Source organism: Sciurus vulgaris, assembly GCF_902686455.1.
Source record: "Sciurus vulgaris genome assembly, chromosome: 2".
In the NCBI taxonomy this organism is placed as follows: Eukaryota; Metazoa; Chordata; class Mammalia; order Rodentia; family Sciuridae; genus Sciurus; species Sciurus vulgaris.
The window spans coordinates 54,850,265-54,878,135 of NC_136462.1; the positions used below are offsets into that span (position 1 = coordinate 54,850,265).

The 27,871-nt window shown below is 32.5% G+C and overlaps 1 protein-coding gene across 2 annotated transcripts in view; it reads left to right on the top strand.

The window, feature by feature from the left end:
* The window catches only part of MDGA2 (MAM domain containing glycosylphosphatidylinositol anchor 2), a 780,047-nt gene that overhangs the window by 552,926 nt on the left and 199,250 nt on the right, over positions 1 to 27,871 (top strand). For both annotated transcript variants that reach the window (XM_079126024.1, XM_079126023.1), the window contains exon 7: positions 21,853 to 22,182. In XM_079126024.1, coding sequence (XP_078982150.1) covers positions 21,853 to 22,182 — 330 coding nt within the window. The remainder of the gene's footprint in view (positions 1 to 21,852; positions 22,183 to 27,871) is intronic.

The following is a 27,871-nucleotide window of genomic DNA, read 5'->3' on the forward strand; positions in this document are numbered from 1 at the left end:
CTGATGGGATTAACTGAATGATGACTGGAGGGAGTGGTTCATTGGGGGAATGACTGTAGAGTACATATTTTGTATCTGGAGAGTAGACTCTCTCTGCTTCCTGATCACTGTTATGTGAGGTGCTTCCCTCTGCCACACTCTTCCACCATGATGTTCTGCCTCACCTCAAGCTCTGAGGAATGGAGCCAGTCTTCTGTGGACTAAGACCTCTGAAACTGGGAGCCCTCAAATAAACTCTTCTTCCTCTATGATTGTTCTGGTTGGGCCTTTGAATCACAACAGTGAAAAAGCTGACTGAAACATCTATCTTATTAAATTTTGTGAGTACTAAAAAGAATATGTATTCTATTGTTGAAGAGAATGTTCTATAAATATCATTTTGATCCTGTTGGTTGATCACGTTTTTCAGTATCCTAACTAGCTATCTAATTGTTCTATTTTAAGAGAGATATGAAAGTCTCCAAGTATAATGTTGAATTTACCTACTTTTCCTTCCAGTTAAATTGGTTGTTCTTACTTCATCTTTTTAATTTTTTTTTTTTTTTTTTTTTTTTTTTTTGGTGTAACACATTTAGAATTACTGTTTTTGGTGGTTTGATCTTTTGATCTTTTGTCCATATATAGTGTTCTTCTCTGAATCTAATAATTTTCCATGCTCTAAAATTCACTTTATCTGATCAATATAATCTTTTTCACTTAACATTGATATTTGCATTTTTTATTATTCTGCTTTTATCCTACTCACATATTTTAAATGAGTTTTTATAAATTATCATTAAATTTATATTTTCAATCTACTCTGCCAATCTGTTAATTGGTGTGTTTAGACCCTTACATTAAATGTAATTATGAAAATGTTACTTATTTTTTGTTTTCTATTTTTCCTCTGACTTTGTTTCTATTTTCTTTAACCTGACTCTGGATACTTGTTTAAGAGTTTCTCCTTATCTGTAGATATTTTAAGAATTTTACTAGTATGTGCTTGCTTTGTGTGTGTTGTACAACTTTCAGAAAATTCATGGCCAAAATTTCTGCAGCTATTTCCAACTCTCTTTCATCTATTCCATTTTTACTTATTTTAACCTTTCATTGAGTTTCAAATTTGCTATGCTGTTTTCTAACTTTTCTTCTTTGTTCTCCATGTCTGAGTTTCAGTCCATACATATCCCCCATCTTCTAATTTAACAGTCATATCTTTTGTTGCTTCTAATTGGCTTGAAATAAATTCATTGAGTTATATATTTCACTTATTTTTTAAATTTTAAAATTTACATTTTATTTAGTTTTGTAGATTCTAATTATCTGGTAAAAGCATCCATCTTTTCATTTAGCATTTCCTATCATTTATTTTCCTAAGCATTTCAATGATAACGATTTAATAACTCCTATACCTTGATTATCTGTGGTCTGTTGTTGCTCTGTTTTTCTTTGTCAAGTCTTATTTTTAATTTCATGTCACTTATTCCATATGGAAAATTTGCTGAGAAATGTTGTCTTAGGAATATTTCTTTGTTCTTTTTCTCTTCTTTTTTTAAATTTTATTTTATCTTATGCTAACTAGATAGTAGTCTTATTACCGCAACCCAATCAGGGACTTAGCAGAGTCAAGACTGGGTTGGTAGTGCTCTATTTGTCTCCTCAAGGCATAGCTGTTCAGAACTGCCAATTCAGTATAATTGGTTATTAGCTGAAGAGTTTTGCCTGGATTTTCAGTCTCCTGCTATATGCCTGAAACAAGTAAATGACTTTGTAAGAGAAGGAACCGGTAATATGTGAAGTTCACCTTTTTGTTTTTCTTTTGGTGGAATTTTGACCTCTCAAGTTCAGTTTGCTAGAATTGATATCTAATAGTTTCAAAATGGACTTTTTAAAAATCTTTTTGGTTTTCCTAATAAAAAACAAAAGTGTTGGTTAGCTGCAAAAAGCTCTAATAAAGTCAGAAGTAGAAACCCAATTTATTATACTTTAAACAGTAATGTATTTATAGTTAAATAGACTGACTTTGATTTGAGTACTTGAAGGACAATCATGATAGGAAAGAAAACAAAATTTTGTAAGCAAATAAAATAGAAAATAATGAAATAGTTTAGATTGGTTAATTTTCCCATCATAAATTGGATATTCTATAGGCTACTCTAGAAGGTATAAAAGAAGGTTTTGCTACTGCTTCATTTTTTAGAAGCAAAATAAATAGATTAATAATCTGATATTTTTACATTACAAAAATCTAACAGTAGCATAATTTCACAATATAAAAATCAACAGCACATAAACAATATTTGGTTAATGGTTTAATCAGCAATTAATGAAAAATGTAAATTGAGTGATAAATCTGTAGTCCTTTCTTCCTTAATTGGATATGTCTTAAATGCAGACATGGTACAATGAAAATAATATTAATGGATATATACTTTTCCAGTGATAACTTAGGAACCATAGTTACCAGATAATATATGATATAGCATTGTGTATAATTCAGTTATTTATTTAAGGAACACAGCATTTCCATAAATAAGCTTGCTGACTAACCTCTAGATTTTTCTTTTCTTTTTAAAATTTTTATTTTTCAAAACATGTTGTGTCCAAATTCTCTGCTTGATTTTCCTGACGCTAACAGAAGGACACAAATGATATATAAAAGGAGAAGCTGCATTAATATGTGAGCAACATATTAGTTTCTAAAAGTAGTTCTGTGAAACAATATTTAAAATTTAACTTGACTGTGAAATTTGATTTTTATGACTTTGATACTTAGAGACAGCTTGTCATTAAGTTGCTCTGTGCCTGTGTTTCAACATGTATAGGCTCAATCATTAATGGTTTATAGATAAAGTATGTAATCATTTATATGATATGAAATAAATCATGTGGACAGGAGATTTTGGAAGAAGTCTACATGGAAGAAATAAAATATTATTTTTAAATATTGAGAAGGTCAGGTAAAAAGAGAACTAACTATCCCAGAGATTAAAAAAAATTAAAAAAAGATTTCAAAATTGAAGGTATGATAACAGTACAAATTGCCAGAGAGTCGAAGTGTATGAGTGCCCAAATCTGAGAATGACACCACAGTGGAATGTAATAACAAAGTGGATTCAAAGCTGGTGTCCGCAGATCATGGAAATAACTGGCATTTGGAAAATACTGTGAAGGTGAAGTATTTGAAGAAGCTGACAGTGAAGAAGAGAAAAGTAGGAAAGTGGGAAAGATTGTTTTTAAGATGACAGATACCTGAGCACTTTCAGAAGCTTAAGGTAAGCTGTCAGTGGCAAGATAGAGATGACACACCTGAGGGAGAAATGAGCAGAGGAAGTACTGGAGCAGGCTAGGTCCAGGCCCTGGTGCAAAAGCAGCAGACCAGAGAAGGGATCATTCTGAGCCAGAAGGGAGAAGAGGAGAAAGGGGTGAGACTACTGATGAACTCTGGTATGGAATGGATGTCAGACATTTATACCTGAGGCTATTTACCTTTCTCACTGAGGTAGGAGCCTGGCTTTTGTTGAGTCCCTGATGGACAGGCTCAGGTGTAACTTTGAAAGGAGGATGGTAATAGACTCTGGAGGAAGGGATAAGGACATGAAAAAAGAAGATACTTACAGCACTTAGAAGTAACAAAGCATTCCAAATAGCCACATACTTAGCATTCATTAATAATGAGCACAAGATAACTAGAAATTAACCCCCCCCCTCCCTTGGTGCTGGGGATCAAAACCAGGGCCTCCCACATGATAGGCAGGTGCTCTCTCACTGAGCTACACCCTCAACCCCAAATTAACCTTTAATTATCATTTAATCATGGCTATGATTAGTGACTCTATTTTCACTTGAATGATTGAATTTAACCAGGATATTGATTACTGCATTTATTATGATGTTATTACATTACATGATTGTTGACTGCCTATTTAAAATGGAGTAATACCTACTTTTTAAATAAATGTGTTTTCATCCTATTTCTTAAAAAACAAAACTAGCAAGTTGCAGTAATATATATTCAATGAAGTTTTGCAAAAATGAATAATGAATGATACAAAGATAACTTTTACCTCAATATTTATTTCGTAGAAAAATATTTTTAAATTTACAGGCAAAAATCACATTGCCTCATTGACATAAAACCCTTTCAAAGCCTCTGTGGGGGAAAATTAACTTGATTTTGTGTCCTCTTATAAACTGGTGACTATATATATATAAATTGAACAAACATCATTTCAACCACAAATCATTGAATTAAACATAAGTACAATATAAATGTATTTGTGCTATCCTTAGTCTCTATGATATGCAAGTTTGTTCTTCTTCCCTATCTGTCATGATAGGGACCTTCTAATGCCTGGATTATGTAGTTGAAACTCTATAAGTATGTGTTTAATTGAATCAGACAGTGTATTAACCTACACCTTCCTATAGTTCCCTCATTTTATTTTATTTGAATTCCAGGCAGACTGCAAAGAGAAATTAGGAGCAAAACAACAACTGAACAGATAACATAGTATATTTGGCAGCATTCATATTTTGCCTAAAAGCACTTCTTATCAGAATTGTTACGAAAATTTGGATGTAATAACCGTTATTCTATATTAAACAGCATGTAAAAGGATAAATGATTTCTTTCTTATCACTAAAAGTTATCACTAAATTTAAACTAGTCCTGACAGAAACTATGTTTTCTCATATTTGATTTGCCTGCATTTCAATATTATTTTGTGCCAACTTCTACCTCAAATAGTATTCAGAATGAGAGAAAGCTTAATAAACATCCTTCCTTGCAGCTCTGATATCTAAAACGTGCAAGTAATGAAATTTCATCAATTTTTTCCATTCTCAAGTCAGCAGACAGAAACATTAGAGCTATGACACAATTAAATGTATGGCTTATTTCTTGGAGTGGTTAGTAGTTTGTGCATTTTTGGATCTGTTAATGAGACATTGTCCACATAATTCTTCAATCATTTATTATCCTAATTTGTATCTTCTTTACTGGCTAAAAATGTCATCCAAACACTCTAGAAGTTACAGAAGGTGCTACATTAAGGAAGGTTTTTGTCAAGTGAAGATTACATAACTGTTGACATTCAGAGATCTTCCTTCCCCTCCTTCCCTACCTTTCTTCTTGTATGTCACAATAAAGTTGAATCCATTGACATACAAAGTAGAATGGTGGTCATCAGGGATGTGTTGGTCACAGGATATACAATTTCAATTGGATAGGAGGATTGAGTCCAGAGAAGTTTCTCCATGTTTGTCAAATCCTGATCAAATAACAGTGGTTGTCTAGAGAAGTATGTCCTATTTTTTTTTTTTTTTGTAGCAAGTACTATTAAATTAATCCATGAAAATGGTCATAGATAGAAGATGAAAAAGTAGGAATGGAAATGTCACATTTGCCGTGTTGAGTACATGTCATTTTTTTTCCCAAAAGTTTATTTTGGAATGATTTCTGTCCCTAGGGGAAAATGTGTATGAAATCATGTAACTTTATCTTGAAGATTTACAAAAGAATTTGGGGAAAAAAAGAAAGTTACAAAAGTTGTGGATTATGCTGCCCTAATATCTAAATTGGATTTATATTTTAAAATATTAATATGGATGTTTTCCTTAGATTTATATTTTAAAATATTAATATAGATGTTTTTGTCAGATCCTAAGAAGTTGTTTACCAGAAATCTGAGAAATTTAGGGTAACTTCAATTTAGCAGTGAGATTTAAGCTCCATTGTTTTTATGGGAGGCTGACTTAACTTGACCAACTGTATTTAAAACTGTCATTTTTAAATTAGTTGTCCCAAAGTTTCTTGTCAGGAAGAAGAGTCAGTCATTGCTACTCATTATCTTTCAAAGCCTTAATTAAAAATACTGAGCATATGGAAGAGAGCATGTGTGATGTTTTCAATTCTTCCTCTAGGTCAGCAGTTCTCCTGTGAAACTTGAATCACAATCTATGTTGCACAGCAAAAGTTCAGATCCCCAAATTCTGCCCTGATATAGCATACTTGAAATCACTAGGGCATGTGACAGGCATTGTAGTCTGATGTTTACTTTTAGTTAAGAGTCACCAAACTCAATATGCTAAAATCTGAACCTAAATTGACAGGTTCTAACCTACCCTATCATGTCACATTGCCTCACTTTCCCCTTTGCTGTATTTACCTTGCCTTGGTGTTTTAGCCTGAACTGAGCAAAAAATTTTAATATATAGCCCTCCAAAATTGTTCCCTGTGCTTTTAGTAGAAAGTATTCAGGTATATTCATTGCTCCACACTATAGCATTTTTCTGAGTACCACAGATATTCTCTTGTACACGTGCATTGTTGGTACTATGTAGGTACTGTTGATTTCATAATCCATCATATTACCATTATTATTTTGACAGCTAAAATACTTAGTGTTAAATGTCTAGCTTATTCTATCAAATAAAAATGTAGAAATTTATTTTGTTTATTTTTTGCATCAAGCAAGGTCATTTCTGGCTTGTTCTTATTTTCCTAATGATATTATCAGTACTCCTTCCGTGATTTTTACTGTAAGATGCCATATGTTAACAATAAATATTGAAACCCTATTGACTACTTCTTAGAATATGGCAAGGCGTTAGTTAATTAATGAACTATAGTTACTAAATTATGCCCTAACTTAACGTATGTCCTATTATAGAGAAGACAAAGTAACACCACACATATACAGAACTCTCATAAAAAGCTCAAAGGAAAAACCACTGAGAATAAAGTAAAACTAAAGAAAATCAAGAATTGTAAAAATCTAACCATGAAAAGTGATACAACTGACTATACATGATAGAGTACATGTACAACTTTCATAAAACAGGAAGTGTAACCAATTGGGAAAAGAATAAAGTAGTTGCTCTAAGCTGACCATGATAGTGAGAAATAAAAGCTGATAAGTTACCAAAAAAGAAAATGGGAGTAAACCAAAATACAAATGATACCAACTAAAAAAATGTATGCTATTTAGTCAAGGAAGTGGAGGCATTTCAGTCATAATCGGAAGGTACCCAGTACCTCACTATGCGGTTCAGTAGAGTATTTTCATGATGAAAGTGCTTGAAAATGCTTAATCTTTTAAAGTTACTATCTTAAAGTGATGTTTTCAGTTTCATATAGAGACCTTTTATAAGTACATAATGTTTTCCAACTAAAGAAGTTTTAATTTTGTTGTGTAGTACTATTAAATGAAGAATGTTTATCTGTTAAAAAAAAAATTAGTGGGTAAAATTTATGTAGAATGTTCAGTTAAGAAAATATTTTAACTGAGCATGACTACTCTCACTGTGATCCTACCAGTTCAGAGGGCTGAATAATGAGGATCCTAAGTTCAAGGCTAACTTGGGCAATATGGAGAGACCCATCTCCAAAAAACAAAATTAAACAAGAAGTTCCAGGTAAGCTAAATTCCAGTTAATGCTCTATTTTGTAATCATGAATAATAAAAATGAAACAAAACCTATAAAGGGAATATATTACTTCATTACCCAGGTCAACAGTATAAACTCAGGAGAATTAATTTTTCATATAATCTTTGAAATAATAGTCTTAAAAAGGTCTTGCTGTTTACTCCTAAGTTTCATGTAGACCAAAATAAATGAACCTGGCTCATATAACATGTCCTCAAATATATATTTATCATATTAGATTTTATTTATAAACAACATAAGTATAAAGGGAGATTCAGAGTAATTAAAGATGTTTAAAATAGTTCTCACTGAAATATATATACATACACACACATATATATATTTAATGTAATGTGTGTAACTATATGTATAATCACATATACACATATATTGAAATATGTCTTACCTTGATAAAATATGATAAATCATGGCACTGTATTCTCAGCAGCTCTATTTATGTGTCTTCATTTTCATTTGGCTTGACTGAATTTTCAGTTATAAGTGGTCACATAAGTATAGAAAAATATAATAAAAAATGTCCATTATATTTTAAATCTCAAGAAATTATGGATAATATATATATATATTTTCAATGAAGAATATTATGCTACATATGTGATGGATTCACATTTTAATATTTATTTTTTATGGTATCTAGAGAATTATTATTCAGAACATTGTATTTCATTTTTTCTTTCTTTCCTATATTATGAGTTTTTGCAGGATGCAATGGCAGATCATGTGTTTTAGTTTAACTAAGAAAAGTATTCGTAACATGATTCTACAATATTTTGTGGAGTAGTTTACAAAAGGCCTCTAAGACACATCATGCTCCAAAATTAATTGACCACCACCTAATCTATTTGTTTAACAAAAAATTTTATTGAGTAAAAATCAGTTTCTCAGACTGGTTTTATTTGCTATGTTTTGTTGTTGTTTTGTATTTTATGTCAATATTTGATAATTTTTCATTGTTGATAATTTCAAAAGATCACAGAATTTCAGTTTAGCTTAATATGAAGATAATAATCTAGAGATAGGCAACACAAACTCCAATGTTATCACTGGGAGTAGAAATTTTAAATCTGTGAGTGTAAATAGCAATACACCTGTAGATAATTTTTCACTATTCATCAAATAACTGCTTAAGAAAAAATTTTCTAAAAATATGTTTGTGGATTTTTTTATAGAACCACTTGAAAATAGTTTGGAGAGAGTATGCCACTTTACACAAAATATTTCAGTGAACATTTCCATAAGCACAGTGCATCTATTAAAATTTGGAAATTTTTACCTTGATAGAATACTATTTCATCTGTAGCTGGTATAGAAATTTTGTCAGTTTTCTGATAATTGACAACATTGATTGAATTTGTTCAGGTGAATGATCGGTAATAGTGATCAATGTACTGGCTACTTGGAAGTAACTTCAGATAGGTCCCCTATATTTGAGAAATTTTACCCTTCTTTATCCTATTTGCTCTTTCTTACCACCAACTTAAGTGTTGTGATTCCTACCAGCTGGATTAGAGTATGCTCAGGAAGACAGAAATATGAAGAACTTGGGTTTTGGGGAAGCTTGAGAGTCCAGAAAATATAAAATATTTTGAAAAACAGTTATGCAGGAGACAGTGGTCTGACAGACATAGAACAATGGGATTTTTTTTTTTTTAATTGCGTGAATTGGGATGACACTGGATCTGAGTTTGAGTACCAGGATTTGACATGAGTACACACTGTGGAGAAGATGCCACAACAGATGAATGCAACAGCAATTTCTGGGGGATGGCAAGTAGTAAAGGACAAAAGGGAAGAAGTGAATCATGTGGAAGAAGGTGCTATTGATGAAGAAGAGAGAAAGGGAAAAAAGTTACTATAACAAGACGTTTAATTGTGGTACACAAGCTCTAAAGTGCTACATCAAATAAAGACCTAGTAGGTGATTGGAAATGAGCAACTACAACTCAGAGGCTTAGGACCAGAGGCTTTTATTTATTTGGCATCTGTACTGAGACAGAAACTATGGATACAAAAGCAAGTTGTGAAAGTAGACAGACAGGAGACAGAGGAGTCTGGATTCAGGTCAAAGAAAGTAGAAATAGAATCAGTCTGGGAGCTAGAAACAAAAGGTCAGGATAAATTGTACATAACAAATGCATCAGAGAAGTTGACCTGAGCTCCCTGGAACATGTCCTCATTGGTAATCGTTACGGGTTCCATCACTGCTGGGAATCAAAGCCATTGTAAAGAGGTTAAAAATAAGTAAGTGGCTTATATGTTAATTTTTCGATGGTAAGAGAGGTAAAGTGAGTCAATGAAAAATAGCTCTAGGAGATAAAAAAAAGTTAAGGGGCAGCTTTTTTGTATTATTTAGTAGTTTTTGCTTTGCTTTCTAGTTCTTGGTCACATGGTCAAGGATTAAATCATATTATAATCTGGGCAATCTAATTTGGGAATATTTACTCTTCACTATTATCTATACTGATTCTACAAGAAACCATTGGCACTTAGTAATACTGAGGGATATTAATGCAAATTATGAGAAAGCTAATTATTTTTACACACTCCTTAATGACAATGTTACATTGTTAATACTCTGAGAGATAGAATTTCTTAAAGAAGAGTGACCTTTAACTACTTAATATTGACCACTCAACCTTCTTACAATTTGGGGAAGAAATCTGGAAATAACAAATGCTTTTGTGAATGTTTCCTTAGGTTTTGGCTAGATAAAAAGTAAGGATTACATGTCAAACTTTGTTAGATCAATTGAGACCATCTTGTTATTAATACTTATGGGAGGTATTCCTTAATAATATTTCAAAATAATATTTTAATGCCATAATCAGTATAAAGAGATTCTTGAGGGCCATATATAATAAAATCATATGGTATGGTCACTTTTTAGAGTGTGCCTTAATAACCTGACAATCCTTCCAGGTGAACTGATGTCCTGTCTCATCATCTCTGGTCCTGAGTTTCTAAAGGATGGCAGGATAACTATTTCCTAAGGCAGAGGTTCACCAGGGTGACAGTACATCAAAATCCCTCAGAACACTTGCTTACAGACAGAGGATTTGTTTGGGGGAAGCACTCAAGAACTTGCATCCCTAACAAGTTCTCAAATTATATTACTGAACAAGGGGCTATACCTGGAAAACCACTGCTCCAAACTGTAGATGCCATCTTTTCAACTTTCAAAAGTAGGAATAACTCTAATGACTTATTGACCTCGACATTTAATAATTCTAAGAATGAGTTCAGATCAGCTCTTCCAAAACAAAAGTCATTGTGAGTAGTAGATGTGTCTTGCCATCACATTGACATGTTCAGCCACTCACTAAGTAATATAAAAAGTTGACTTAACAATGGGGGCATTTGTGAAAACATTTTTTTCTTGACCTTTTTAGAGTTTTTACATTATAAAGCTATATTTTTATTTGATTTAGGTACCATATGGACTTCCTTGTCTTGTCCACATGTATCCCTTTTTCTACCTCTTTCCAGAGTCTGGGTACCATTTTTTTTTTTTTTTTTTTTCTCTTTAGATGTTAGAATCTTGTCTCCTGTTAGTTGACTCTTAGCACACATATTTTCATATGTCCCTCAACATATAATATTTGCAACATGCCTCTCCCTGGATGCCACCAACACTATATCAACAACAACCTTTCTGGGTCATTTCTATAGAATATAAACTTGTATGCACTTTTACTTTACCTACCAAGACACTATCTTTGGATTTATCCTTGAATTACATTTGAACAACTTTGAACCTGGACCATATGCCTTTGATCTCTGTAAGAATTTACTATAATTAGCTCACCTCAGTAGATAACTGGTGAATAGTCCTGTGAATTTCATTTTTATGATCACCATGAGGATATGATTAAAAATGTTCTCACTTCATGTCTCCTTCATGCAGGTCTAGAAGATAATTTCCACTCAGACCAGTGAACCAGGAAGTCAGTTATTTGATTGTTGTTTGAGGAGTTGGACTATTTTGAACTCACAGATACTATTAATTATGAAATTAGTGTTTCCCTTTTTTGTCGAGTCTATAATACCACCATCATTTTAACTTTTCCATATTTGCCATAATTTTCTTATTAAACAATGTAAAAAGCTGTATTTCTTTCTAAAATCTAATGACTTGGAACAAGAAAAAGAAAATATTACCCATTTCTCTTTATAGCATGTATATTAAATATTAAGTTTATTTTAGTTTAGAGTTTCTTTATACTGAATTTTAATTATTCTTCCATTTGTTGGTTAACCAAGGAGTCTGGATCCTTGTCCTATGGTTTATTATCAGACACTCTAGAGCAATCAGACATTAAAAATTAAATAGAGTTTATTACTTTGGAGAAGTAACGCTTTAGAAAGAGATTAAATTAACCTCTTTAATTCTCAAATGCTCTTATACTAGTGTGACATTTGATCTTCAAGCAATACACTAGTTGTGTGTGTAGGTGCATGTTCCAACTATGAGGGTTTTATTTGGTATTTGAAACTTCATCTTATAAAATTTCTAGACTGGTCCTACTGTTCATCTATTTCATTAGTAATGCAGAAGACTAAGTTTCATATTGTAAAAACAAAATTACACTGGACTTTAAACAATTACACTTGTTTAAAATGGCAAGAAAGGCTGTATCCAACACCTTTGTAACTGAGGAGAGCAATTGAACTCAATGAAATAAAAACAGGATTTTTTCTAAGTGGGTGGGGAGCTAATGAAAAGTGGAGGGTATATTGTTCAATGTGATTAAGTCATCAGTCTTTTCTCATTGTCTCTTTTCACTTGCAAAGTTAGGCTCCTATTATCCACAAAGACTGAGAGTTAGGGGCATTAACTCAGAGTGGATGAATACATCTCAGAGATGTCTCCTAGGTCCTTAGGAAAGACATTTCTGGTTTGTAGATGATCTATATCTCAAAGGAACAAAGAAAAATGTACAGTTTCTCAAAAATTTCAAGTTTTCTAAAGTAATACTCTAAGAGGAAGGTACAGTTCTTATGGTCAGAAAGAAATCTCTCTAGCATTAGTGAAGCTGAGGGGTCTCTGTAGATGGCTCTAAATGGTACTGACTCTTCATCTTCTCACCAAGTGGGATAAGTTAAGAACATGTACTTAAGTTCTCCTGAATACAGATATTTCGCATTTAGTCATTTATTATACCTAGGTTATTTTCATTGCTCTTTAATGTTAAATGAAATGATGTATTTAAATGATACTTATTGTTCCTTTAAATTGAAATTTGCATGGGTATGATGTTATGTTTTTCTTCTGAAGAAACAATTTCATGTTGTTCAAAACTGGGCAGCAAAATGGAAAGTAAAGTTAAGGAAAAACCCAGTGGTCTGCAATTATGTCAAAATAATTTAGACAAATACTGAATTCTCTACAAGCCTGACTTTATAATTACTGTTGGAGAACTTGAATGAGATAAAGAGAATGCCATGATAATTGTGATACAAAGAAGAAAAAAAATCTTTGCATTTATTTTATGAAATATTACTTCATATCTTGCCAGTCATAGAAATCAGTATAAGAGATTTTCAAGGAGAAAATAATCCATAATGTAAAGTGATGTGAAGTATAAAACATAAATGATACAAAAATACGTAAGAACTAGAAAATATCATTGGGTGAGTTGGTCAGGAGATCTTTGCAACCTTTTAGCCCTTGCTACCAGAGTAGCATCGTGTACAATATGCAAGTGAGGCAGGGCTGAGGGAACAGTGGAGTCATGTTATCCAGAAGTGTGTTGCAGGTAGTTTGAGAGTTACCAGGTAAAGAGAAATGTTTTAAGTTCAAGTGTCACCTAAACATGTTTCATATGAGGGAATGACATATGGAAGACAAATATACTGAAATTTCAAAAGAAATGGATAACTGAAAGTAGGACATCAAGGTACAGTGAGCGGTTGGTGGATAGGAAGAATCATTTAGGAAAGAGAAGGCCATAGCTCTTGAGACAAAGTAAGGAAAGCAAGAATTCATTTCTCACACAAATATTTTATTCTCTGTAGCTGAGGATAAATGACCAGAAAATCAATTTGTATTTATCTAATGAAAGATATTTCGTTTGAGTTAGTCTCATTATTTTCACCCACTTTCCAATGCTATATGATCAATGCCATGAGTAGTAAGGATAGACCATTTAAAAAAGTATTTTAAATGAATTATATTTAGCTCAAGTCTTTCTAAGCTGCATTTAATAAGCTGCTACTAACCCCAAGTCTTTGACAACTAATAGAATTATATAATTTACCCTGGATACATTCTCGTCTCTGATAGTGAAGGAATGTTTAGTTTGAGAGGAATGTGAACTTAAAATACTCATAAATTTCAAATATCATGGGGCCTGAAAATTGTGCTGATTAATAGTCTCCTAATGAAATCACTGGTGCTAGGATATCAGGCTATGATGGTAGTCATACTGTTAAACATTCATTTTATTTATGGCCCTTATGTGAACATTTTGGTAATTTATGAGCAATGTATGTTTTAAGATTGAGGTGAAATGGTAGGGGTGGCAAAATAATGATGATAGTACTATTATTATTTTAATCTACTGCTTTTCCCCATCAAGGAAGGGCTTACTCCAAAAAGCACAGTTTACACCCACCAAAAATATCCTTTTTATTAAATTTGTACCCATGTTACTTACCTGTGGTTGTTCTATTAAGGACATTCAAAAGATCATTAAAGTTCAACCAAGCTTTGCTTAAACAGTTTGAATGATTAACTGCAGTAATTAGCTTTCAGTAAATTCACAAAATAAATTGATGCTTAATAATTAAGTAGAAACCCAACTTCTTTTCAGTATCTGTTTCTGCTTTGAAATTATCAGAGGTGATATATTAAAGCCCTTCTAGGAAAGGGGGTAAAGTGTTTTTGTTGATGTGGTTCTTGTCTTGCTAATGAACTTCCATTCAGGCCATAGATAGGCCTTTGGAGTGTTAGATAAAGGAAAATGAGTATAAGAATACTTAATTTTATATAAGAACAACTCAACAAAAGAACATCTTTACTCCTACCCATCTGTTAGAATATTTAACATGTTTATACTTTTTATAATAACCCTGTATACTTTTTAAAACATAGGATGTAAATTTATTATTATTTCCTCAAGAAATTGACACTGATTGTCTTAACAGATGATAGCAATGTTTTAAATTATACATAAGGTAACATATTTAATTCCCTCTCAATACTGTTTACCTATTTCAAAATGTCCTTTTCAAAAATAGGAACAAACTGATAAATTAATTTGTTTAAAAAAAATGCTGGTAAGTTGGGAAGGAAAGAGGCATGCTGCCTTCAGTGCAGATACATTTATTAAATAGCTCTGAAATATGTTTTATAACCTCAGTGAACCTTTGGATACTTCTCGACTTAAAAAATCAAGACCTTTCCCCTTCAATTTGAATTTTTTAGTTGTGAATTTTATTTCTACTGGAGTGCTGATTATTCTGTGATGCATTTAAATGGAAATTCCTAAATCATCAATAATAGAATCCAACATTAAAGTCTTTTCATTGATACTTTTCAATTGATAGATTCCCTTAGGTCAAAATGTTTCACAAACATTTGTATTTCTGTAGTGAATATACACGGCCCGTTTAGAAATGTGGCAGTGTGTATGTTCTCATATTTAATGCTCTGAAAAGTTCTGCACCAAACAATATTTTACTCATGGTCAACCCCAAACTTTATCTGTTCTTCTTTGCTTTAACAGCACCCTTATTAACCTTTTTCTGATAGATTTTTGGCAAATACATTTTGGATGATTTCCATGTTCTTAGATGTCAACCTTTCCCTGCTTCTTCCATCTTTTGTCAGAAAAGATTATCAGTGGAGCCCTGATGCACGCAAAGAAGCAGTTTGACCCGAAATGCAGTCTCATTTAAAACAGGATATTTGCTAGGCAATGCCCCTCACAAGTTATGTTGGCCACTGCACTGCAGCGAGACCTCCTGTATTCTGTATAGAATCTGCATTCTCACATGTGTCTCTATATTGAGACTGGTTGTTCAAAAGTATCGTTCTATGACAAAGCCTCTGAATTCTAGAGGACATCATATCTGCTCTCTCTTCCTATCCCATTTCCCCAAGTGCTTCTCAGCACAGAAGACCATGAAACAAAATCAAAGACAAATGGGCGTATTGGAACTGATTGGAAACAATTGGCATCTGTAATTAATACTTCAAAATGTCAATATTAATTAAATAATGAAAAATATTGAGTACAAATTATAACAAGCAACGTATTTAGGATTTGGAGACCATAAAGAAGAGTGGCCCTCCTCCCCACCTGTTCAGTCCCACTAAGGAAATCATGGGACAGGTTCTATATACTGGTGTTTACTATCTTTTAGGTTGCTTTGCTGATATAATCTGTTTCAAACTGTTTATTCAATTGGCATCTGGTGGCACTGGAAAATATTTCATTTCTCACAAATATTTTTATTCTTTTTATCTGAGGATAAATGAACAGGAAATCAATTTGTATTTATCTGATTACAGTGATAATGATTACTATATCCAGTGATAATGTTCCTCTCAGCAACAGTTTGTAAGTTTTTCAGATTTCCAGAATGCTTCTGAGATTATAAAACATGATATATTTGAGGACTGGAGATATAGCTCTGTGGTAGAGCATTTGCCTAGATGTGCAAGACCCTGGGTTATATCTCTAGCTTTGCAAAGAGAGAGAGAGAGAGAGAAAGTGTTTGCAATCAACAAATGGGCTAAGGAAATGAACAGACACTTCACAGAAGAAGATGTACAAGCCATCAACAGATATATGAAAAAATTTTCAACATCTCTAGTAATAAGAGAAATGCAAATCAAAACTACCCTAAGATTTCATCTCACCCCAATTAGAATGGTGATTATCAAGAACACAAGCAACAAGGGGTGTTGGCAAGGATGTGGGGAAAAAGGTACACTCATACATTGCTGGTGGGGTTGCAAATTAGTGCAGCCACTCTGGAAAGCAGTATGGAGATTCCTCAGAAAGCTTGGAATGGAACCACCATTTGACCCAGCTATCCCACTCCTTGGCCTATACCCAAAGGACTTAAAATCAGCATACTACAGAGATACAGCCACATCAATGTTCACAGCTGCTCAATTCACAATAGCCAGATTGTGGAACCAACCTAGATGCCCTTCAATTGATGAATGGATAAAGAAACTGTGGCATATATATATAATGGAATATTACTCTGCCATGAAGAATGATAAAATTATGGCATTTGCAGGCAAATGGATGAAATTGGAGGATATCATGCTAAGTGAGATAAGCAATCTCAAAAAACTAAAGGACAAATGATCTAGCTGATAAGCGGATGAGGACATATAAGGGGGGTAGGAGGGGTTAGCATTAGGGTTAGGGTTAGGTTTAGGATTAGGAATAAGGAGGGTGGTAAGAATGGAGGAAGGAAGGACTGTATAGAGGGAAAAGAGGGGTGGGAGGGGTGGGGGATAAGGGAAAAAAATAACAGAATGAATAAAAAAAAAACTCAGGGTATCAAAATAATATTTTCTAAATTGGACTGAATTATGCAATAATTTTATGAATTATAGTACATTTTTTATATTCAGAACCATTTCTTATATACCTAAGTACTTTAAAAATATGTGGTGCTATATAGATATTAGTAGAATTTAAAACTCTTAGTATTTTAACCCAATGTTAAAAAAAAAAATAATCGGTGCTAATGTGGCAGTTTACCATAAAGACTATTCCATCCAAGACCAAAAAAAAAAAAAAAGCTTGGAATGGTAATCCATAGTCACTCTGTCTCAACATTCTAGAACAGATTCTTAGCAGAAGTCCAAAAACTGACACCTGATATATCATAGTTCCAAAGAAATGCTTTCTTATTTACTATTGAACTATGTATTATTTATGGAATAGTTTAACAATAAAAAGTAATGTATTTTATAATTTTAAGCCTACAGTTACAATCAACATACATTCTCACCACCTCCTCCATGGAAACCATAATTCCAGCCTCCTCCAATGCCTGTGTTTCCTCTCTCTAGCCTAAGCTCACAAATCAAATCTGGTTTTAAATAATATAAGTCTTCTTAAAACCATCAACCTTCATAGGCACAAATCTGGTTTTTACTTTAGGGAAACATCAACAGAAAACTCTACTCAGAATTTTTCAATGAATGGCCTCTGCTTTCCATGTGAGTTTAATTCCATTCACAGAGCATCTTTATATATCTCAAAGTTGAGAGACCTCAGTAAGTGCATTTAGAATGTTCTCACAAGTAACCTGTCAGAAATGAATGTGAGCCAAGTTTGCATTCAATTCTCACAATATTAAAAAGGGAAGCTATGGCTATATTGCAGTGTTTCCAACCTGATTATCCAGAACAGAGACTTAGCTTCATGCCAATCTTTTACATGCATTGCCAGACTAAACAAGTACCTTTTGAGGTTCATCCATCACAATTTATGATACATTAAACTAAATCTAATGTTCTCTCAGGCTGATGTTAGGGGATTTTCAATATTCAAGCTAAGAAATTACATTTGGGGAAAGGGATTTCTCCTCTCTTTTTCCAAAGAATGTCTTTAGTTCTATAGTCTCTTTGAGTCTATTGGACCCCTGTTATACTCCAGCACTAATCACAGATTGATTTTAAGAGTTTGAAATCTTAACTGGTGGCAGAAAGTGACTTTAAATTAACATTGCAAGAACTACTATAAATTGTTCACTGAAAAAGAGAGTGTTTAATTATAAATGAAGAAACCTGCTTCCCAGCTGATTAACTATATTAAACACTTTATATTTTCAAAACTCAAACACAATTGTTAATAAGCTATTTCTCACTGTGGGTCTCTGAGGGGCCTTATACTATCACCTCCAATTTTTATAAATGACACACTTGACCCATAAGAAATAGATAGTTCATCTTGGACCACATAACATAGAAATGAAAAACTAGAATCCGGTTGCAAGTTCTAAGGTGCCAATGCCTGGTTTACAGAGCTATGTTCTTAGTTTTCTGAACAAAGTCAGTGAGAAAACTAAACTTTCCTCTGTTTCCTCTATTTCACTGTCCTCTATTTCTATAGATTTCACCCACACATAAAATTTTCCTTAGATCATTTCTGTTCTGTGTGCATAACCAGTTATGTTGTAACAGGAATAACAAACACCAACATAGAAAAATGGCTCTCTAGTCAAATTACTCAAACCCCTTATTCTGATATTCCTCCACTTGAGCTCAGTTAGCAGACTGACTTGTCCTTCCGTTTCTCTTTTCGTCAGTTGGAAAACTAGTACGATTGGCTTTTGCCAAATCTTAGAATTGTCTGATAAAGAGATCAAATATATTTATCAATGAATTCTTTCTTTTTAGTTCATTTGTTAAAGTATGCTTGATTATATTTCTTTCTCTTAACCCTGTAATTCTTTATCATTTCTATTCTTATTTATTGAATATAACTTTCTAATCAGTATATACTTCTAGTCAGCTTTTTCATTGTTGCAACCATAAGCACTGACAAGAACAATTTTAGAGGTGGAAAAATGTATTTGGGAGTTCACGGTTTCAGAGGTCTGACTTAATTGCTCTGGAACAGAGGTGAAGAACATCTTGGTGGAAGGGTGTGGCAGAGGAAAGCAGCTCAGGACATGACAGCAGGAAGCAGAGAGAGAGAGAGCTCTGCTCACCAGAACAAAATATATACCCCAAAGGCACACCCGTCCCCAGTGACCCAGCTCCTCCAGTTACACCCTACCTGTTTACAATTATCACCCAGTTAATCCATGTTTAAGTGAAATTAATGCACTGATTTAGATTGGCCCAACAATCATTTCAATTGTATACTTTCTTACATTGTCTCAGACACATGAGCTTTATGGGGACTCCTTATAGCTAAACTATAACAAATATCTTTCTTAAACATTGGGTCTTATGAATTGTTTTCCAGGAATAAAAGAATATGTAATATTTGCCATGAAAATGTATTTATTTTATATTATTTATCAGTAGTTGCGTTGTTCAGCAGTATAAATCTCATTTTTTGATTGGTTTATAATTCTTTCAGTGTCAGTATCACTTTCATACATTCACTATGAATAAATAGCACAGAACTACAAAATAATGACTGCATAGTAAGTAATTGCTAATCATAAGCATTCAAGCTTTCTGATGTGTGTTTGTATATTGCAACCAACATACAACTTTGTAATGTAAGTTATTCTAAGTACCCTGATATGTACCCTGATTCTAAGTACCCCAAATCAGTATCCTGATTCTATGTACCCTGATAAATATGAAGTTACTAGTAAGATAATATGTAAAATTCAATAACTTAAAAAATTCTGTTTAGGTTTATCTTTTCTCTTTAGAAACAGGATAAGGAACATTCTTAGAAAAGAAACTCATGAAAATGTTATGGTGCTGACAAAAGTGAATGCTCTTGATACAATATTGTTTTAGATTTTTTTAAATAAGTATATTATATATTCTTATATGCTTTAGAACTGCAATTACATTGAATAGTATGTGCACAATATTATTTATTATGAATGTTATTTTAATCACATTTTCATTTCTGGATACAATGTGAAGTCATACTTCAGTGCCTATGAAAATATTAATATCTGAATCTAAGTAAGAAAACTATAATTCATTGTTTTAAAGTAACCTTCTTAGGAATAAATAAAATTCAAAAATTAAATTTTTATTATGGAAAAATATAATAACAGTATTAAAATGTGATGTAAATATTCATATCCTAGTAGTTTCCTTAAGACTAAAGTTTAGTGCATTTTTTAAACAATAATTTTGGGTATTCTTTTATGTGATTCAGACTTTAAGCATATAAAACATTTCTTAAGTTTCTCTACATACAAGAATCACAAGTGTTTGTTAAGTAAATGGAGCTATAATCTATGAGTATACAAATTGCAATACTCATGGACCATGGATTTTTTCCTGTTTTTGTTTGTCTTTCTTTTTTTTCTCATCTCATGCATCAGAGTCTCATCTAGTGCCTAGTCCTAAGAAGGACTTCTACAAATTTGTCTTGAATAAAATGATAGGAATGTTATGTTTGACATTCATTTATCTTTCCTCATATGCTAAGATGCAAACGAGAAAACAGATGAAAATATTTGAGGCTATAGAACAAAACGTTGTTTTGAGATTTGAAAATGTATTCATTTCCAGTTCATTCTTCTCCTGCCTACAGAATTCTGTGATGTTCTTTGACTTTTCTCAGACTGAGGAAATCTAGTTAAATTCAGGAGAGGTTGTCCCAAATTGCAGTTAGAAGGTCCCTCTTGTCTCCAGGTCCACTGAATTCATGTCAATTTTCACAGTATCATTATGTAGTAGCTTTAATAGTAAAAAAGAATTATCAATATTTTATACTGATAATTGTGTTTCATGACATATGCTATATTTCATCATATAAGAATATAATGTTAAAGTACAGGGGAATGAAGATGATATTGGAAAAAAGAAAAATGTGGTATAGAAGAATCAGTCATAAAATGGAGCAAACTCTATTTCATATTGAGTCCCACCATGTCCTTCAAAGTTCAGACCCTAAAGAAGTCTATAGATATAGCTTTCTAACAGTCATTACTACTGATCCATGGTGTCAGCACAGCAGTGAGACCCAGAAAACACTGCTTTTAGGATGCAAACATGACAGGTATTCCAAGTCATCTGCCAGAGAAATCCATTTGGTCATCTACATGAGAGAGCTAGCAAACAGTTTTAAGTGGAATCATCTATTAGGTCAGAATAAAGAAGTTCACAGCAGATGTTTTGAATTTTTTTCCAGTTTTTCTTTCTTTTTAAAGTGTTTTTTATCAGGCTATTTCTATATTCAAGAATGCTTCATAAATATGAACCAACTCAATTCTTAACTAGTTTTGGTCTTTATATAGACAATCTTAAAAGAATTTTCTTTAATATGACAGCTATGCAATATTTTAGTTGTTTAGAAAATTATGGAATAACTTAAAATGGCATAGGAAAGGTATTAGACTAAATGATCCATATTATTACTTTTAACTTTAATATGCTGTCTTTATGTAAACAAAGTCTATCATTTGTTCAAAACTCAATTGGAAAAATACAATTTTAGCATTGTATATTAAAGTATAATTGTGCATAGACTTAAAGTTTACTTTTATATCACAGGAAAATATTATCTGATTTATAAAAACTAGTGTTTAGAGTCTTTAAATAGCTTATGGTTTCAGATTATTGCTGGATTACCTAAATCGGGTTTACTTATAGCCACCATACTTAGAAAGAAGCCTATGCACATTTTATATTGTTTTATTTTACATCATTTCAGCCCAGAGATAGTTACCTAAAGTAAATTAATAATCCCTAAGGTTATGAAAGTAACACTAACTCCTCATGGAATTTTTATGTTTTAGCATTAAAAAAAGGACGATTTTGGATCACCCCAGATCCTTATCACAAGGATGACAACATCCAGATTGGGCGAGAGGTGAAAATATCTTGCCAAGTAGAAGCTGTTCCTTCTGAGGAGTTGACATTTAGTTGGTTTAAAAATGGTCGCCCGTTAAGAAGTTCTGAGCGGATGGTTATTACACAGACTGATCCTGACATCTCCCCTGGAACAACAAACTTGGATATCATTGATTTAAAATTCACGGATTTTGGGACATACACATGTGTAGCCTCTCTGAAGGGAGGAGGAATATCTGATATCAGTATTGATGTCAATATATCCAGCAGCACAGGTAAGAAGTATATTTATAATGCAAACAGTGTTCATTTTTAGAATAATTTCTTTAAATCTGGCAACAAAATAGTCATTAGTCAAGCTAAGAACATTTGTATTTTTTAAAATTTTCTAACATCAAAATCCTATTATTTTGAATGCCCAATAAATGTCAGATTGACACACTTTTACTTCTATTTTGTTTTAGATTTATATATGATTGTGCAGAAACCATGAAAATAAAATTAATAGCATTGACAATAATAGATACAGGCTTCTAGGTTAAATAAAATCATATATTCATTAACAATGAACCCTGTATAGAGTTTAAAATTATATTAATAAAATTAAACAAGTGACTAGAGAGTTAAGACAACTTACACAGAAGTTTAACAGAAACTATTTAGTTCTAAGTAGAAAATGCTGAGAGATATATTAAGTGTATTTAAGTAAAAGTATGTAAGAAATGCCTCTTCCACTTACAAAAACCAATGATAAATGTGTTAAAGTTGTATGTGACTTTTTGGAGAATCTTTTGGTAGAATCTGTTCTCAGTGAAATTAGTTATTAATGGAAATATATTGGAGTGAAATTCTTTCTTTTAAATTTAAAAATGAAAATAGGTTATTAATTTTCTCCAGATTAAATGTGAATCTGTAGATGAGTAAAATCACAGCTGTTTGTTGTGGGAGAGCACTTCAGATTAATTCTGAGTGTGTTTTAAAGCCCATTATTAGATGGTGTTTCAATTGAAGATTCTTATATAGCATGAAGTAAATACTGTGTGTTGCAAACATAGAGCATTATTGTAATGGCACGCTCTGTGTTGACGAATGTTTAACAGTTGGCACGTGGTTTCTGGTCAGGCAGCATTTGACTCTTGTGCGTTATTATTCAGCTGTAGCATTGTGCCTTCTCATGGCTCCAAATCACAATGCACGCTGAATTGATTTTACTCCTAAGGAACACAGGTCCATACTTCAGGGTGACAAAATGTGCTTACTTTTCACAGTTCTGCTTTCTAAAGAATATTTAATTTTTATCCACTGAAATGAATGTACAAGGAAAGTTGGGCGATGGAAAGAATGTACATTTGGACATTAGGTCTTTTCTAGTTTTAAAGAAAACAACATATTTTTTATCTAACTGATCTTTAGATATTGGTGTCCACATTTGCCGATAAATTTATTTAGGATATTTGGTGGAAAAGTGTCAATATGCCCAGTTATTGATTTATGTACTCAATCAACAAATACAAACCAGTTGCCTCAATTGGTGTGCAGGGTGATACTGCACCAAGTGACATTGATGTGGGATACTTACTATAAGGGAAAGAACAAGACAGAAAGATCCAGGATTAGATGTCCTTATTTCTCTAAGGGTCCTTTTCCAGAATTGTTCAGCACATAATTATAAGAATCACTTTGTTTTGTTTGCTTGCTTGTCTCGTTTTGTTTGCCTGTTTCTTTTTCAGAAGCAGTGACATAAAAGCTGTATCCAAAGAATCAGGTTTCTATCTAAAAGGACTCATTGATGAACTCATGTTTCACATACTTTTAAACAAAAAGGAATCACAGAACACAGAGAAAAAAAGAGTATTACAAAATTACCCCTAGAATGAATCCCAATATTCATTTTTAAACATGCTAGTAATATTGCCCATTTGAAACTGTGTATCATAAGTGACAAAGTAGAAAGGAGGACCAACATTGATTCATGAAATTTCCAAAATTCTAAAAGGAAAATTCAACATTATTTACGTATTTATTTTTTAATTTTTTTATGGTACTGGGGATTGAACCCAGGACCTTGTGCTTGTAATGCAAGCACTCTACTAACAGAGCTATATCCCCAGCCTCAAAAATTCAGTATTTCAAACGCAAATTTTACTCAATAAATGTCTCTTTTTAAGATGAGATTAGTTACATAATTAAATTATCTTAAGTATTATTAGTTTGCCTGGTAAGCAAAGGTAACAATACTAGAGATAAAAGAATTACACTGGGTCTTCTCCCAAACACTACCCCATGCGACTCCCCACCTACTCTGCATACTGAGCTGCACCCCCAGCCCATTTTGCTTTTTGAGACGAAGTCTCCCTAATTTGTCCAGTCTGACCTCAAATTTGTGCTTATCCTACTTAACCTGCTGAGTCGGTGGGATTACAGATGCTCAGTCACATGCCAGCTTTTAATATTTTTGAGCCTTTACATTTTTCATACAAACTCTTACATTGAATCTCAGTTGATACCATGTCTTAAAAGACATATGAGACTTACTCAGGTGAGCATGTGCTATCACGAGGCATTTCTCTAATGCAGAAAACTATTGTTTTAATCCCAGAACCACATTTCAACATGTATTTTAGTTGTCTTTTAAAACAGAAATATAAAGTATCCCAGGAATGTAAATCCTAGTTTAAAGCATTATAAATATTTTCAAAAGACTGAGATTTAATGTTAAACTGTGGCAATGCTATGGACATTTTGGAGTTTACTGATGCATTTGAGTGAATAAGAATAACTTTATATGTTTATGGATATTGTATTATTTTCACATTAGTTCAATATTATAAACTTTTCCTCCTATTTCTATAATCATACAAGTCATCTTTAGTATGAGCAGTTGTTGTTTGCCAATCTAAGATTGTTTCTTTCAAATTCTTTTCTGAGTTAATTCTATACACCTCACTGTCTGTTCTATGATGATAGTACAAATGGGCCTTGCCCTTCGGTAGTTTTAATGTGAGTTATCAAAAGAGATTATGTGAAAACTGAGATAATATGTAGCAAATAGATAGCATGCTTAAAGTAATTGTAGAATTACTTGCAAGGAGTTCTGAGATTATTTTCCAATTGCTTAAGTCCCATTCCTATCCTACTAATTTTTCTGCTGTTGACCCTATTTCATTTGTGGACTTCGATAGGTATGCTGAATGCTTCTGCCAATGTAAATATAGGAAAGTTTCAGAGACATGGCATTTGAGTTAAATCCTGATAGAAGCAACATCATGGTACTAACCATGGAATGGTACATTTGATAAAATATGTAGGCTGTAGAAAGTTCTGGGAATATTAAAGTACTTATTTCTTGCTTCTACTGTAGGTTAATTGATATTGCCATAAATTAGGTTGATTTGTTCTAATTTTATATTTTTTATTACTGAAAATATATATTAAGTGGCTAGACTGCAGGTAAATGAAAAGCCACAATGTAATAATTATTGTAAATGTCTCAAGTAAATAATTAAATATATTGAAACAATTATAATAACTTAATTTTGTGAAACAAAATTTTTTCATATACTTAGTGAAAAATACTGGTGAACCTTAGAATAAATGTAACAGTTAAATTCTATCCATAAAATATCTTCACTTGTTATTCATTGTATAAATATAATTTTTATAGATTTTTAATATTTTGGAGAATTTGCAGCAAAACATTCCGTTGTTTTTTAGAGTACTGCCACATAGTAAAATCTTTAGTTTCTCATTAACTTTCAAGTATTCCTTTGCATGACTCAACAAATATGCAGGTTTATAGTAAACTCAGAAGTATGTGCATCATGCCTTGAACATTTACGCAGTCAGATTGGTTATCTGTGGAATTCCGAGGGTGAGACAGCTGGTGGGCAAATATAGCAGAAAACTCAATATAGATCTTAGGATATTTTTTTTCCTGCCATGTTACAGTACACAGACATTTCATATAACGAGAAGTGGAGCAAGATTTAGAGGATTTAACAAGAGTCTAAAACTTAAGCTTTAAGAGCACTAATGATGATCAACTTTAAAAATGAGTTCAAAATTGTAGCTTTACTACCGATGGCCTGTCTAGTTACTGTAATTATGGTAGTTAACAAGTGTCTGCACAAGCATTCACATTTATGAAATGAAAGTTCTTGATAACATAAGACTTGATAACAGTTCACAGTGAATAAGAATTGATAATGAGCAGGAGGGCACAGGGGAAAAAAAATTAAATTTACTTAATTGGATTTTTTTCCCTTTTCCTTCCCTTTTCCTTTTGAAGAGAAAGGAAATTTATGAAATCCTGCTGATTAAACTACAGTTCTACAGAATGGCTATAGTGAGGAATAGGTTGGTTTCTGTAAGAGGAGGGGGTACACGTAAGACTATCATGTGAAGTCCTGAAAATGCTTGACTTCTGTGCACACCAGGAGTTACGTACTTAGTACCTGAGTTATTGGACTGAGACAAATGAATTTCTTTCCTTGAATCTGAAATTATGACATATAATCCATGACCTCTGAATTAATGATGGCGACTAGAGGTTGGCAAACTTTCTGTGAAGGCCAGGATAGTAAATATTTCAGCTTCTCAGGCCCTGTGGTGTCTGTCACAACTACTCTGCTCTGCTATTATAATGGGCAAGCTCCCACAGACAATTAAAGAATGGGTACAGCTAATGTTACAATAAAACTATTTATAAAAGCAGATGGGAGGTCATATTTTCTCAGAGGCCAGATTGTTGTTCTCCAACCTACACTATTAAAATCTTGTTGATTAAAAAAATAAAAAGCAGGACACTGTGGATTTATCAGGAAATTAAGTTAAATTAGCATGTAACTATTATTTTTCTACAGAAGCATTAATATACTTTATAAAGATTGAGGCAGAATCTGTCTTTCCCTTTTCCTCATTCACACGTGTAGTTTACTGAGTACCTTAGTAAGCTGATCATCATGGTCTAGCATGGTCCTAATTGTAAAATGACTTGCAAGGAGTTCTGAGATTATTTTCCAATTGTTTAAGTCCCGTTCCTATCCTACCAATTTTTCTGCTGTTGACCCTATTCCATTTGTGAACTCTATCATCTACCTTCTATTTCTGTTTCTATATATTTTTAAAAGTTTTGAATGCCTGAGAAGGCAGAAGGCATAATGAAAAAAACACAATTTTATAAAATATGATATTGATGATGAACTTTACAGTCTACTGATTAAGGAGATAGTTTCCTCTTATCTGAATGGTTAATTAGATACTTTACACATTGGCTTCAAGCAGAATTGGTTTCATATCTAAATTTACTCTTAGGTCTTGAAAAATTTTTTTTCTTAGTTTACTCTTGTGTTTATTGAAAGGATGTTATATCTGTCCTTATTATGGGCCAAGAAGAGTATAGTGTTTGAGTAAGTGTCAGAAGGGATACTGTCCACCCCCAAAACACAGCGGATTACCTCTTCTGTAGCCTTACTCATGGGTTTCTGCTTCACCTCTAGCACTAAGAGGCTATATATATTTCTTTAAGTACATATATACTCTAGGAAATTTTGGACTAAGCATACTCACAGAGATATATAATTCTTTTCATTTTTGCTTTTAGTATAGAATGATGTTAATGTTAGCCTACGTTATATAGGCCTAGTTATATATATTCATATTTAGGGATATAAGACTTTATCCAAAAGAATATTTTGTAGTTAACATTGTTTATTTGAAAGTAGGTGTTGCTCCTTAAATTTGTTTTTATTAAAAATTTGACAGGTTATTTTATCAAAACTTCAAATGCTTTCAAGAATTTTAGATGTTCATTGGAATTATTTCTGATGTTGTTCTATTTTAGTCCTCATTGGTGAGTGACCAATGCAGATTTTCCACTAAGGAGACAGGGAAATGCGACAATCTGGAGTGGCTAGCGGACATATCTGGAATCTGTGTTTGAAGAGATAACACACTTTCATTCAG